At 39.9% G+C, this 14,842-nt stretch overlaps 1 protein-coding gene across 14 annotated transcripts in view; it reads left to right on the forward strand.

The window, feature by feature from the left end:
* hdac5 (histone deacetylase 5) overlaps positions 1-14,842 on the forward strand; it is a 303,715-nt gene that overhangs the window by 114,712 nt on the left and 174,161 nt on the right. For 7 of the 14 annotated variants that reach the window (XM_080213636.1, XM_080213634.1, XM_080213639.1 and 4 more), the window contains one exon: positions 13,338-13,409. In XM_080213636.1, coding sequence (XP_080069762.1) covers positions 13,338-13,409 — 72 coding nt within the window. Of the gene's footprint in view, positions 1-12,868; positions 13,410-14,842 lie in introns of those variants that run through there. The other 7 variants (XM_080213629.1, XM_080213631.1, XM_080213632.1 and 4 more) reach the window with 2 other exon arrangements.

Here is a 14,842-nt window from a genome sequence, read left to right on the forward strand (position 1 = left end):
CTAAGGTAACTATGGAATATTATCTTTAGAGGACATGGTCATTGTGTATAGATTTTGTTGTCTTTGCATGATATAAATGAAATTACACAGTTATCTAGTGAATATATTTTGGTTATACTTGCTGGATCTCCCTCCCCCAAAAAAGCCCCTCTGCCTGTCCCCACACTCTGGGCAAAGTTTTCCTGGAAATCAGCAAAGGCCAATGGCAGGTGGGAAAAACGGCTTTGAGTCCCACCGATGGCAGTGGTGGCTTTTCTCGCCATACAGTGTGGCACTTAGTGCCAAAAATTTTCATTCACAGGTTCCAGGCCGTATCTGAATTGTCTACCCCACCATCACCTCAACGCTGAAACCATTAGGACAGTGCATTTTAAAGTTCCCCAGCACACACCAACTGCACTTTGTAGGTCGATTGGAGGTGATGGCTACCAAGAAATCTGATGCCAAATTTTCAGACACTTGGCTGTAGTAGAGGCCTGATGTGATGCTCTCTAGCCATGTACAAGAAGAGAACATGCCAAGATAACCCACTATGGGAAGCGGTGATCAGCTCTAACGGCCTGCGGAAGAGGGCAGTCATCCACTGGAGAAAGAGGACAAATGATCTCCATTCCGCCGAGGTAAGTTACACTTGTCATTACCCTCAATTCACACACTCGCACCCCATCCCGCATCTTTAAACATCTCACATGCTGCCAGTTCAAGGGACATCACCACTCGCTCTCCCACGCACATCTTCATTTCTCCTGTGGATCGCATCCTCGTCACCTCACAGGCCCCACTCATTATCCACACATGCCAAGTATCCTTATATAACCTGCACTGGCAGGTGTCCTGCCATTCTCTCCATCTGTATTTGTGCAGGAAGAGTTGGCTCAAACAAGGAGATATCCCAGATGAACTGAGGGATACCGGAGTTGAAGGGCTCAAGGACTTTGAAGACAAAGCCATCCAGCTGGTGGGGAGGACATTGACCACTCATGCTGATGGTGAGGTCACAGCAATAAACCAAGTGAGGATCCTGCACTGCATCATCCATCAGGCTACAATACTGAGAGTCATATCTCCTGTTTCTAAAGATCAATGCCATGCCCTAATGATTTCTCCTTACCGTGCAGGCACATCTGGGAAGCAGCCCAGGGAGTCCACCAGATCCTCGACTCCAGACCCGACAGCAGTGCAGAAGAGGAATTGAAGACCTGCCACAGAAATCATCCACACTTTTCACCACCACAGCGCACACCTCAATGGGATCTAGTTTTAGGGCAGCCTTGGGGTTGCAGTTTGGTGAGCACATCATGCTTCCAGATCCACAGCAGGCAGAGGCAGGGACATGGAGGATTGCTGGAGGCTAGGAATCCGCTGAGTCCCAGTCAGATATCATAACTCTGGACTAAGTCAAGCCTCAGTTGCTGGAGCTCCAGAGATAAACTTGAGAAAACCAGGAAGAGATGCCTCTTACATTGCTCTGATTGAAAGGCTGCATGGAGGATTCTGTCCACCTTGTGTCTGAGATGATCATACCAAAATGCCAGTGTCAACACAAATAGGATGGAGGTCAGTGTGGAAACTGTGGTGCAAAATCTTTGTCCTGTACTGTTGCAGGACATGCGCTCCAGGGTGCAGACACTTGCTAGGATTCATAAGTGCCAACACCAGAGGATGGTGGGGCTTCTTGAGCTCCTTTAATCCCATAGAGGAAGCTAGGGGCCCAATAGGATCAACTGTTGCACACAGCGGGGCCAGTGACTCCAGAAGTGTCCTGCCCATCCGAATCCTCTCTTCCTGTGACGGCTTCAACTCCAGCTCCGCAGGCCGAGGAGGGTGGCAGTGTCATACAGCAGGACCACGAAAAGAAGCTGGGGCCCTCCAGCTCTCTGCTGTCCAGAGGGTACCCGCCAAAGTCATTGCAGACAACTATGGCATGGCAGACAGGCTGCCTCCATGTCTGCTGTAGATAGATGCAGTGGCAAGATTAGAAAGGTTAAGAAGGTCTAGTTGCACAGTGTGGTTTTAAAATTCCCATCCCTTTGTTTACACAATCAAACTTTCAGTTATCCATGCAGGGCTTGATGTCTTTCGTGAAAAGCTTTGCCATGTTGCTGGTTTCCGTGAAGTGCTTATTTAACTACAAGTTATTGCTGCTGTTATTGTCATTTTGTCATTCGGAATTAAATGGCATTATTTTGAATTAAAGGGTTAATATAGAGCACTTTAGTTACAAACTGTGAAAAGAAAATGCTCTCCACTTCGAAACATTTTTGTCAGAGGATGATTTGAAATATTGTGACAAGAGTTAAAGTAATTGTGTAACTTATCTGCTCGTAAAAGATTGTGTGCCGAAAGAATCTCATTTGTATACACTGCTCTTAATTTGGACTAGCCTGAGTTATTGATTTCCACAGTGTCGCATTGGGAGTTAAGGTGTGTGTTAGCGCTTAGGTGAATTAGCCCAGTTGTTCTGTGCAACTTCTGGCCTTTAGTTTCATACATGTGCCTTAAGCCACGAATGATGCACGGCCTCAAGAAGAAACGAAAGTGAAATTGTTGAGAGCCTCAACTACCCGAGTGTCATTTGGGGGTATGAAAATTGTGAAGGGCACAGAGGGTGCAAAATTCTTGAACTGTATTTAGGAGAAGTTTTTTTTAGCTAGCATGTAATAAGCCCATGTGAATGGGTGAAATTCTAGATTTAGTCTTGAGAAATGAAGCTGGGCAAGTGGATGAAGTAGCATGGGGGACCATTTTAGAGATAGTGATTATAATATAATAACATTTAGCATAATTGTGGAAAAGGGCAAAGAACAGGCATGAAAGTTATAAATCGCAAGACAAATTTTTGAAAGCTGAGATGAGTGGTAGGAGTGGGCTGGATACAGCTATTAAGAAGGAAAAACTATCTCAAGTTAGAAGGAAGAGTTCAAGCGGTGGGTTGGCATGGTGGCGCAGTGATTAGCACTGCTGCCTCTCAGTGCCAGGGACCTGGGTTCAATTCCCAGTTTGAGTCACTGTCTGTGTGGAATTTGCACGTTCTCCCTATGTCTGTGTGGGTTTCCTCCAGGTGCCCAGTTTCCTCCCACAGTCCAAAAGACTTGCTTGTTAGGTGTGTTGACCTGATCAGGCACCGGAGCGTGGCGATTAGAGGGATTTCGCTGTAACTTAATTGCAGTGTTAATGTAAGCCTATTTGTGACTCGTAACTAAATAAACTTTAAACTTTAATAAACAAAGGTGAAATCCTATGGGTACAGTGTAGACATGTCTCCACAAAGAAAAAGGGTGGTACTGTCAAACCTAGAGCCCCCTGGTTATCCAGAAGGACAGTAAGAAATCTCTCAATACCAGGTTGAAGTCCAACAGGTTTATTTGTTTATAAACCTGTTAGACTTTAACCTGGTGTGTGAGACTTCTTACTGTGTTCACCCCAGTCGAACGCCAACACCTCCACATCATGGCTATCCGGAAGGATACAGGCCAAGGTAAAGCAGGAGAAGTAAACTTATGACAGTCACAGAAGACGTAATGCTGTTGTAAGCCAGAGGCATACAGAAAACACAGTAAAAATGGAAACTTGGAAAGCAAAGAGAGGATACAAAAAAGGAAAGTTTAATTACTAGTTACAAATTGACTTACATTCACACTGTAATGAAGTTACTGTGAAAATCCCCAGGTAAAATCAAAGAAAATCCTAAGATTTTTTCCTAATACATTAAGAGTGAGAAAATAACTAAGGAAAAGATAAGGCCTGTCTGAGGTAACACATGGTTGCTTGTGGGTTGATTCAGAAAATGTAGGCAGGGTTCTCAATGAATGCTGTTTCTGTCTTCACTAAGGAGAGCGATGATTCAGATATTCTAGTTCGAGGAGGAGTGTGAAATATTAGATACAATAAGAATATAAAGAGAGGAAGTACTAGAGGAAAAGTGGTAGGTTGGATCCAAAATTGGCTGAGTGACAGGAAACAGGGTAATAACGGTTGATGGTTGTTTTGGTGAATGGAGAACAGTTTCCAGTGGCGTTCTACAGGGCGCAGTCTTGGGGCCCTTGCAGTCTGTTGTATATACTAATGATGTAAGCATAAATGTGGGTGGTATGATTGGCAAATTTGCAGATGACAAAAGTTGACTGTGTAGTTGACAGTGAAGAGGTTAGCTGTCGACTCCAGAATTAAGTTGTTTGCAAACAGAATTCAGTCCAGCAAAGTGTGAGGTAATGCTTTTGGGGAGAGCAAACAAAGCAAGGAATTACTCGATGAAAGGAAAAATATTGAGTGTTCAGGAAGTGAGAGGCCTTGGTATACATGTCCACAGGTCTTTGAAAGTGGCAGAATAGGTGGACAAGGTAAAGTAGTGGTTTCGGCCCTGCTGGAATTTAATGTATACTTCTGGTCATCACATTACAGGAAGAACATAATTGTTCTGGAAAACATGCAGAAGAGATTTGTAACAATATTGCCAGGGCTTGAAAATTACAACTGAGAGGAGAAATTGGATAGGCTAGGGTTATTTTCTTTAGAACAGAGGAGGCTAAGGGGTGACCTAATTAAGGCATTCAAAATTATGAATAGGATAGACTGAAAACCCTTGTTGCTCCTAGCTAAAGGGTCAGTTATTGGGACATGGATTTAAGATGATTGGTAAAAGGATTGTAGGGTTCGTAAGAAAAAACCTTTTCACCTGAGGGTGGTGGGTGTCATGGATTCACTGCCTAACCTAGTGGTTGAGGCTGAAATGCCCAACTCATTTAAAAGGTAATTGGATCTGCATCTGAAGTGCTGGAAACTGCAAGCTACAGATCAGGTGCGAGAAACAGATTAAAATGAGCGGTGGTTTATTTCTTTTCTGTGGTTGGTGCAAACATGGTGGGCTGAATGGCCTCTTTATGCTCTGCAACTTTTATTTTACTCTAAAGAGCTGTGAATTCTGGAGATTCTGTATCCCAGAGGGCTGTGGAAACTCAGTCATTGAGTATATTTAAAATAGCGATTAACAGATTTTTAAATTCTACTGACTCCAAGGGGATATAGGAGAATAGTGTGAGAATAAGGTATTGAATCGGATAATCGCCTTGATCGTCAAGCCTGCTCCGCCATTCAAGATGTGTTGAATGACCTATTCCTGCTCCTATGTTCCCATGTAGGACAGGATCTATTTTAATGCTTTAAAGGTGCTTATACAAATGTAAGCCATTACTAGATTTTTGGAATAGGCATTTGCCTTTTGCTGTCTTGGTATTAGATTTGATTAAAGATTGAACTAATCACAACTGATATTGAGTATCCAACCACATGCTGTGCAAAGTTAATTTTACTGCCTAGCCAGTAACTTGATGGGTTTGAGGTGAGAGTGAAATGTATATATGGTGAATTGGCAAATTCAACCAGACTGTGTTGAAGCAGGCACTGTGTGTGGAATAGGTCTCTTTCAATGGGAAATAACAATGTAAACTAAGCAGTGGTCTGTCACCTCTGCTTCTCACACATCCTAATAGTCAATTCAGACCATAATTGGAAGATCTTTTTCTTGCTTCTTTTGCTTAGGGAATGATAAATGGTGCAGAAGGACCAAAGGGAGAGCTGCCATCAGACTTCTGAATGGACCTACCATGTATAAAGCTGATCTTTCTCTATACCCCATCTGTGACTGCAACACTATATTCTGCACCTTCTCCTTTCTTTCTCCCCTATGTACTCTATGAACAGTATGCTTTGTATAGTGCACATGAAACAACACTTTTCACTCTATCCCCAATACATGTGACAACCAAAGTAACTTCAACAAAAAGGGAAATAATCAATGTCTTGTGTACACTTACTCAATTTGTCTGTTTTCTTGGGAAAGAGAAAAACTTTTATTGGAAAAAAAGAGATCTGGTTTTAAGATGTTTCAAACTCATCTGCGATTGTGAGGAGTTAGAATTAGAGTTTTGAATTAAAATTGTTCAACTGACCAAGCAAATTGCGAAATCAGTGACTGAACTGTGTTCCACTCTTTTGGTGTTAAAGCAATTTACTGAGAGGGGAGTTGAAAGTATAAAGTGCGCAAACTCTCTTTCTCCCTGATTTCACCCACCCCCCACCAAGGGAATTAAAAACAAAACTGCTGTATCTTTTTGATTTTCTTCATTTTAATCTGCTTTGTTTCTCCTAGATGCTTGCTATTTCAGTTCAGATCTCATTTGGGAGCCGTAGACTAATCTATCAGAAGATGGCTGTACGAAATGATGTTGTTTGAAAAAGGTGCTGCCCATGCATGCAATCATTAAAATTTCTTCTCCATCCTCAATTTCTTGAGGTTTACTTACTTATTGTCCTACATTGTGGTGCTGAGAGCTAAAGAGACAAGTTTATTTTTTATTGATCCTGAGTCAGAGGCATTGAATTTGTTTCAATGCTCAGTACTAGTGTCACTGAATTTTGCTGGGGAAAAGTGAAGAAATGGCTTTTGCCATTCACTTATATAGTTGCCCACAGATTTTTAGCAGGTTTGCCAGCGGAGACTACTTCTGGTGTAATTTTGAATTTGGTGCCCTCTGCAGGAGACCTGTGGCATCTGTAATCAGGGCAACCAACAGGGAAACAATTCAACCAATCAAATTGAAGAAACCCTGACAGCCAAGCAGGAATTAAATATAAATTACATACAACTCATCATGAAATAAAGATTAGAACATGCAATGGGATTGAGAGAAATACGGAGCTAGGGAACTGGGCTCAGCCCCTAGCCTGATTATGTGGAGTTTGCAGTCTCCCCATGTCTGTGTGTTTACTCCTGTTGCTCTGGTTTCCTTCCACAGTTCAAAGGTGTGCAGTTACAGTAGGTGGATTGGACATGCTAAATTGCCCCTTAGTATCTCAAGATGTGTAGGTTAGATGTATTATGGGGATAGGGCAGGGGAGGTATCTGGGTAAGACACTGTCAGACAATCGGTGTAGATTCAATGGACCAAATGGCCTCCTCTACAGGGGTTCTATGATTCTGAAGGGTTGAGTTCACACTTACCACATTAATCTTTCAAAAGAGGGTTTGTTCAGTAATTGTTACCTATATTGTTTTAAAACTGTCATTGCTGATTGAAAAAGCTCTCACTTTCGAAAAACCATTTTTTGAAGTGTGAATAGTGAGTAATTAGTCCAAGTCTATGTTATGATGGTCATCTTTGAGCTGATTTCGCCAGCGAAGCCTGCAACAATACAGTCTGTAGAGAAATATTCACTGACTGCAACTTAAGGATTTCTGTGTTTAACTGCGCATGTATGAAATCCAGGTGTTGCTGTTAGTTTCACCTAATATTAATGTCAGACACTGACTTAGTGCAGCAAAATCCACGCTATTAATTTCAACAGTAAACTACCATAGCACAAAAATTAAATTTATGTACTGTCCATAATATAAAGAAAATCCCCAAAAAATTGTCTTTAAGAAGGTGGGAAGGGGAGAAGTGTAATGGGAAGCTGAATGGATGAATTTTATGTTTGAGCAAATTCATAAGTTCTTTGCAGTTATTAGAGGTGGAGCGAAATGGACAAAAGGAAGACATTTAAGGTAGTTGATAGTGGAGAAAATATGATGGGAGTTGCCTTTTATTTTCCTGAATAATCCTCAAGTAGCGGGTAGTTTTGGTGAAAGAGAATGAGTCTCAGTATTCTAGATGGGAAGGACTTGTGCCCATCATAATCAAGATCGCGTCAGTCGTATAAGGGCCAAAGAAATTACTGGCCTGATGTTTCCTTTGTACTATACGATTCCATGATCAAAAGCAATGCAACTTAAATGGTGCTTGGAGCAATATCATGTTTTGCTAGGGCTTGGGAGTAAAATAGTATAGAGTCCCTGGCTAATAATGTAAAGGATGTAGCTAGCAAATATCAAGACATGAGGGACAAAATTCAGGGAAGTGCTTGAAAAAGAGGTGTGACAGGCTGTTCAATATTTTCATTACATCTGAATGCATAATATATGTATTAAATTGAGCTTTTAAGTACTCTTTAAAAGTAAATAGATTTTATTACTGCTGAAGATTATTTTGTGATATTGGGGTTGACTAAACACTTTGCATTTTCTGTGTTGTCATTAGTGTTTTCAATCTTGAGTGCGTGTAAAACAGTCTGGGAAAGTTAGTTTTACATGCAGCAATATTTAATTTAACTGTGCGTATGTAGTAGACATTGTCTGATTTGATTTGGTGACTTGTGAGTAGTTAACTGAAAGCTCAAGTGATTCTGGGGAGCGTTTTTAATTTTTAAACAACAGGGGACTTCAAACATCACAGCAGTGATGTTTTTGTATCCACAAAGAGCTTTTTAGTAAACACAACAGGACGGTGTAAGAAGGTGTTAATAACAGGGAATAAAGCTATGTATAATTTTCCTTGCAGAAGAGGCATTTACTGTAGTTATTTGTAGTCCAATGTGGGTGTAGCACTGACAAAAATGATTGGGCCCATGTCATCCACGTGCTGCCAGAAGGCACTTATTACAGTATTTATACACGTTCTTGAACAATACTTTTACAGTATTTTTCCACTTTGGAAATATTCTTGAGCTTTTTATAGTTCAAGCTAATACCACCCACTCTAATTAGTGGAATCACTGTTATGTAAGGTAGATACTAATGGAGGAGGCGCATTATAATTTTATGTTGTATATAGTCTCAGGTGCACTTCAACAGCAGTGTGACTGAGGAGCTGTGGTTATGTTGTCTGCTTTCATCAGGGTAAGACTGGGGAATACAAACTTCCACGTCGATGTTCTTGAATTCAGGAATTAGTGCAGCTCTTCGGTGCCTGTGAGTTTTATGGATCAAAAACAGCTGAACATAGAAAGGCGGAAGCTTTCAGTTGTTAAAATTTTAAGTGATTGCACAATAAATTGCCAGAGCCTTTCAGGTGATCTTACTACCATTGCATGTTTATGCATTTGCTTGTACCTGTATATCAGAGTGATCTACTGAGGGTTAGTGCTCAAGAGAATACAGTGCTTGACACTAATATTAAAACAGCATACTCTTAAAAAATGACCAATCAGTCTGTGCACCAATCTATTAGGGATACACTTCCAAAAATAGGGAACAAGAGAAACCAGTTCAGAGACACTTTGGTGCATGCCTAGTCAACTTCAGCATAAACATTTGGTTCCCTTGGATTCGCACACTTTGTTAATTTCAAAATTGTGTGCATGCCTTCAATCAGGTGACAAGTAAGATGACCAAAGGTGAACTAGCTACCTGACCCAAAATATTGCAAATATTAATTCATAGTGTAAGAAAAGGAGATGCTGTTTACTTCCTGAAGCTGTTGCTTTCTCTGAGACAGTCAGGCAATCTTCCAAAACTTGCTAATGAATAAATGCGCACTGTATTGATGCTTTTCAAAAAATTCATTCATGGCATGTTAGCAGCACTAAGCCAACATTCATTGCCCTTTCCTAATTGTCATTGAGTAAATGGTGGTGTACTGCTTTTTGAACTTCTGCAGTCCAGGAATACACGCTGTCAGGAAGTGAGTTCTAGGAATTTGACCCAGCGATAATGGAAAAAAAAGGCAATATATTTCCAAGTCAGAATGGCATATGACTTGGAGGGGAACTTTCAGGTGGCGCTGTTCCCATGTATTTGCTGCACTTGTCGTTGGCGGTGGGAGAGGTGGCAGGTTTGGAAGGTGCTGTGAAAGAAGACTTGATGACGTGCTGCAGTGCATCTTGTAGATGGTACACAATGCTGACACTGCACTTTAATAGTGGAGGGAGTAAATGTCTTTTGTGGTTGACTGCTTTATCATGGATGGTGTCCAGTTTCTTGAGCTGTACTCACCCAGGCAACTGGAGAGTATTCTGTCATGCTCATGTCCATTGTAGATGGTAGACAGGCTCTGGGGAATTGGGCAGTAAATACTCTTGCAGAATTCCCAGCCTCTGATCTGCTCTTGTGGGTTTACATTTGGCTGGTCCATTTCAGTTTCAGGTCAGTGGTGAATATTGGTAGTTGGGGAGTTCAGCTTTGGTAATGCAATTGAATGTCAAGGGGCTATGGTTAGATTCTCTCTTGTTGGAGGTGGTCATTGCCTGGTACTTGTGTGGCATGAATGTTACTCATCAGCTAAGCCTGGATATTTTCCAGCTCTTGTTGCATCTGCGCGCAGACTGAGGAGCTGCGTGTGATGCAGGAACATTGTGCAATTGTCCCAGAAATCCTCACTTCTGACCTTTATAATGGAGGGAAGGTTGTTGATAAACAGCTGAAAATGTTTGGGTCTAGGACACTACCTTCATGATATCCCAGGACTAAGATGATTGATCTCCAGTAGACACAACCATCTTCGTTTGTGCTAGGCATGAGACTAATCAGTGGAGAGTTTTCTCTGATTTCCGTTTTGTTTGGACTCCTAGATGTCTCACTCAGTTACATGCTGCTTTGATGCCAAGGTTACACATTAAATTTTATACAATTCTGCTGCTGTTGATGTCTCAGAACGCCTTAAAGATGCTCAGTTTTGAGTTGCTGTATCTATTCAACATCTATCCCACTTAACAAAATGGTAGTGCCATCCAACATGATGGAAAGTGTCCTCAATGTAAAGACAGGGTTTTGCTTTCGCCTGACTGCAGGACCCTCCTACTAATGGGCAGATGCATCTGCAACAGATAGTTCAGTGAGGGTAAGGTCAAGTAGGTTTTTTCCTGTTTGGTTCCTCACCACCTACAAAACACCCAGCCAAGCATCTGTGTCCTTTAGGAGTTGACTAGAGGTGTGACCTAGCTATTCTAGGTGATGGACATTGAAATTCCTCCATATCAGATATATTCTGTGACTTTGCCACTCCTCCAAGGGGTGTTCAGCATGGAGGAATGCTGATTCTTTCAGTATTGAGCTGAAAGTAATACATAGCAAACAGCAGAAAATTTCCTTGTCAAAGTTTGACCCTGGTGCCATGAAACTTCATGGGATCCAGACTCAATATTAAAGACTCCCAGGTCAGTCCCTGCTGACTGAATACCACTGTGCTGCTACCTCTGATGGGTCTGTTCTGTCAATTATATAGGATATTCTCAGGGATGGTGATGATGGTGTCTTGGACATTATCTATAAGGTATGAATCCATGAATATGATTGTGCCAAGCAAGAGCCTGGTATAATCTCCAGATGTCAGTAAGGAGGATTTTGCAGGGTTGACAGGGCAGAATGTGTTGCTGTCATTTCCAGTACGTAGGTCAATGCTGGCTGGTCCATCTAGATTCATTGTTTTTTTTTGGACTTTGTAGTGATTTAATACAACTTAGTGAATTGCTAGACCATTTTATTGAGTGTTTAAGCATCAGCCACATTGCTGTGGGGCTGGAGTCACATGTAGGCCAGACCAGGTAAGAACGGCAGATTTCCTTTTCTGTAGCACAACTAGTACTTTGTCTTTTGACAACCAGCATTTTTTGTGGTCACCATTAGATTTGGCTATTTTTGATCAGAGACACTTAATGAATTCTCAACAAATGAACAGTCGTTAGGTTGAGACAGTGTTGTAACAGTATCACTGGACTAATAATCCAGGGACTCGGGATATTGCCCCGGGGGCCCAGGTTTGAATCTCACCATAGCAGTTGATGGAACTTGAATTCAATAAAGAAAATCTGGGATTAAAAGTCTAATGATGACCATGAAACAATTGTTATAAAAACTAATGTCCCTTAAAGAAGGAAATCTGCTGTCCTTACCTGGTCTGACTGCCATGCGACTCCAGATCCACTGCAGCGACTGAAATGGGCTAGCAAGCCTCTTGATCCAAGGGCAATTAAGGATGGGTCATGAATGCTGGTCCAGCCAGTGGCACCAACATAAATGATTTTAAAAATTCAGATTGGTAGAATCGAGCGAGGAAATGTTGATACCCAATTGTATGTTTGGAAGGAAGGTTAATTGCATTGTAGTTCGGTGGTTGAATAAATTGAAATTAATTCGGGACTTTTGAAATGAGTTGACTTCAGTCAAATAGTGCACTCATTGAATCAAAATGCTTCTTTTAATTATGGTAAATGACTATCTTTATCCTTCAGTTGCTAAGAGAAAATGTCCTGTTTTTTGATTAACACTATAGGATAGATTTTAAAATAATTTAAATGCTTTCAAATAAAGGATCTTGCACATTAGGCTGGGTACAGATTTTCACCCTTCCAGAATGCTTGTCTTGTCAGTTGTAATATATCTGAGCCAAATGCACAGGTATGCAATTTGGTCCTCAGTTCTTTTTCTTGTGAATTTAGTAGTTGCTCACTTTTATGAAAACCACGAAAGAAATTTTGCAACTTTTTTTAAACTGTCAAAAGTATTTGAGGTTTTGCCATTTCAGTAAATCCCCCAAAGCAATAGCTTCTGTTCAAGAGGTGATATGAGATTGTTGAAAAATCTTGTCTCAAATTATGAAGTTTAAAAGAAACGTTATTTCAGAAAGACTGATTGAATCTGACTTATTTTAAAAGAATATGTTTTTGATGATTTACACATAAAAATATAATGTCATATATGACTTTTAAAAAGTCTTTTTGAAAGCGTTGATGTTGTACTTGGCGTTTGAGAATTTTTTGATCTGTTATGGTTTGTGTACCTGCTTTGTTATCTCATTGCATTTAAGCTGAATATACAGTAGCAATTAGCTACTTACTCTTGGCAACAACATTCATGGAGTTAAAATGTGCACGAGCTAGGAAATGATATTTTAAAGCTGCTGATTGGTTGTCTGTGTTTGTATGAATGTTCCTCGTTCCCAGAGCTTGCATGACCTATTTATAGTTGGCTCCTCCTATCATTCTATTTCAGTCTGCTTCAGGCTGTATTATTGTTGACTTGTATGTAAATGTGCTAGCTTTATTGCAGTGGGCAGCTTGTAAGGTTGCTTACTTTCGTTGCCAGTGACAGGATTAATATTTTCCTACTGAACTGTGCTTGTCAGTATATTTAAGGTTGCTATTCGGTAAAGGACTTTCCCTATCTAGCCACAATGTTGCATGTTGTCTGACTTATCTCTTGCTAAAAGGAAGATGACTGAATGTTTGCTGTAGAGGTTGGATTGAAAATCCCAACGTTAATTAAGGATGTTTGTTCCACTGTGCATTTCACCAGGCTTGACTGTGTTTAAAAGGAACTGGGGAATTTTGTACACCGCTTTCAGCAGCAACATTTAAAGGATAAGACGATACTCAACATCTTAGAAGTTTAAAAAACATTGTTTGTAAAAGAAGATTTGAAAATTATTCAGTGCTTGATGACTTTGTCATGTTACTGAAGCCCAAAGTGCCTGGACTAAAAAAGATGTTACAGACTATTTATGAAACTGAATCGTGTTTCTCCTCAGATGGTGTATCTGGACGAGAGCAGCCCCTAGAATTGTTGCCACAAAGTCGGATGCACACAATGCCAACCTCAGGTAAGCAGAATAATTCACTTGATGTCAATAACGCCCCTAGCATCTGCAAAATATTTTACATGCAGTTTTGTTTAAACTGAGTTGTGTTATTGATCCTGCCTTAGTTTGTATATCAAAGATTATTTACATCATGAAATACATAGTGTATAGAAAGTACCTCAATGAAAAACTCCAAGTATTTATGAAGTACAATTTTTAATGCAAGTTCAAGTATCTTAGAAGCACAACTACTTACTTTTATGACTTGATATTGCTCGCATTTGTTGATTGGTCTCTTTTTAAAAGAGGCATTGCAAAAGATTGATGCTTAATTGCGTCCACTGGTTTTCAGCACTTCAGTATTGGTATGATTTTTAAATAGTTCTAACCTTAAATTTTTGAACGTGGTTATTTCTGGAACCTGTTTATTCAGCACGTGGTAGTTATCTGTCAGCACTAGATAGCTATGTGATACCATACTTATTTTTGAGGTATGCCAAAGCTAAGAATATTGATATATTTTTAGCTATGGAAACTTAAGCTTCTTAATGTTGCCAGTAGAGCTTTAGCAGTTTAAAACAAATAGTTGGTTAATCCAGCTTCCATCATTTTAATTTACTGTCATTATGTTTAGCATGTTAAATGGGTTGTCTTATGTTTTTCAGACTTAAAACATTGTGTCAAGGCCCTAGGGTAATAATTATAGTTTTGTAACAAGCAGGGCCATAATATTTAAGGTTACTATGTTGATATTTTGCATTTAGTATTATTTCAGAATACCGACAATGTGTAATACCTCCCCCTTCCTCCATATTCTAGTAAGGTTGAAAATGTCTGATTGGGAGGCTTTACTCGGATTAAATCTGAAGTTCAGAATGCAATCTTTATGCTTTTGGGAGTAACAGTATTTCCTGTTAACACTTTGATTGCTGGAGTCAACATTATTTTCTTTATGGCACAGAAGGATAATATGAAATAAGCCACGTGACTGTTTCTGATCTTCATGCAAATAAGTGAGTTTATTTAATTAAAAGGACTTTCAACTATATGTTAACTCTGGCAGTAGTTTTGACAGTTCTAAGTGGTACTTCTATCGCAACTTTTTTTCATTTGCTAATAATGGCATATGATTTAAAACTGTTGAACAAAATTCAGGTGTTGAATGCATTCAAGTCTTGTGTTGCTCTTAAAAGCAGGTAACATTTCAGGTCTCTGAGAAAAACATCAGAGTTTCAAAAATGTGAATCAAACAACTTAATCCATGTACTAATTAATGAAAATGATCAAAATAGAAATTTAATTTTTTTATTAAATAATGATAGCTAACCTTTCATCATATTAAAAGTAAATACCTATAGTTACTTTAAATGTTCCTTGAATTACTAAATTTAATGCTATATAAATCGTGACGTGACATATTCAGTGCAAACTAAAGACTATTTCAATTTCTAAAC

The sequence above is a fragment of the Carcharhinus amblyrhynchos genome, chromosome 27 (assembly GCF_965287045.1).
Source record: "Carcharhinus amblyrhynchos chromosome 27, sCarAmb.v2.hapA, whole genome shotgun sequence".
In the NCBI taxonomy this organism is placed as follows: domain Eukaryota; kingdom Metazoa; phylum Chordata; class Chondrichthyes; order Carcharhiniformes; family Carcharhinidae; genus Carcharhinus; species Carcharhinus amblyrhynchos.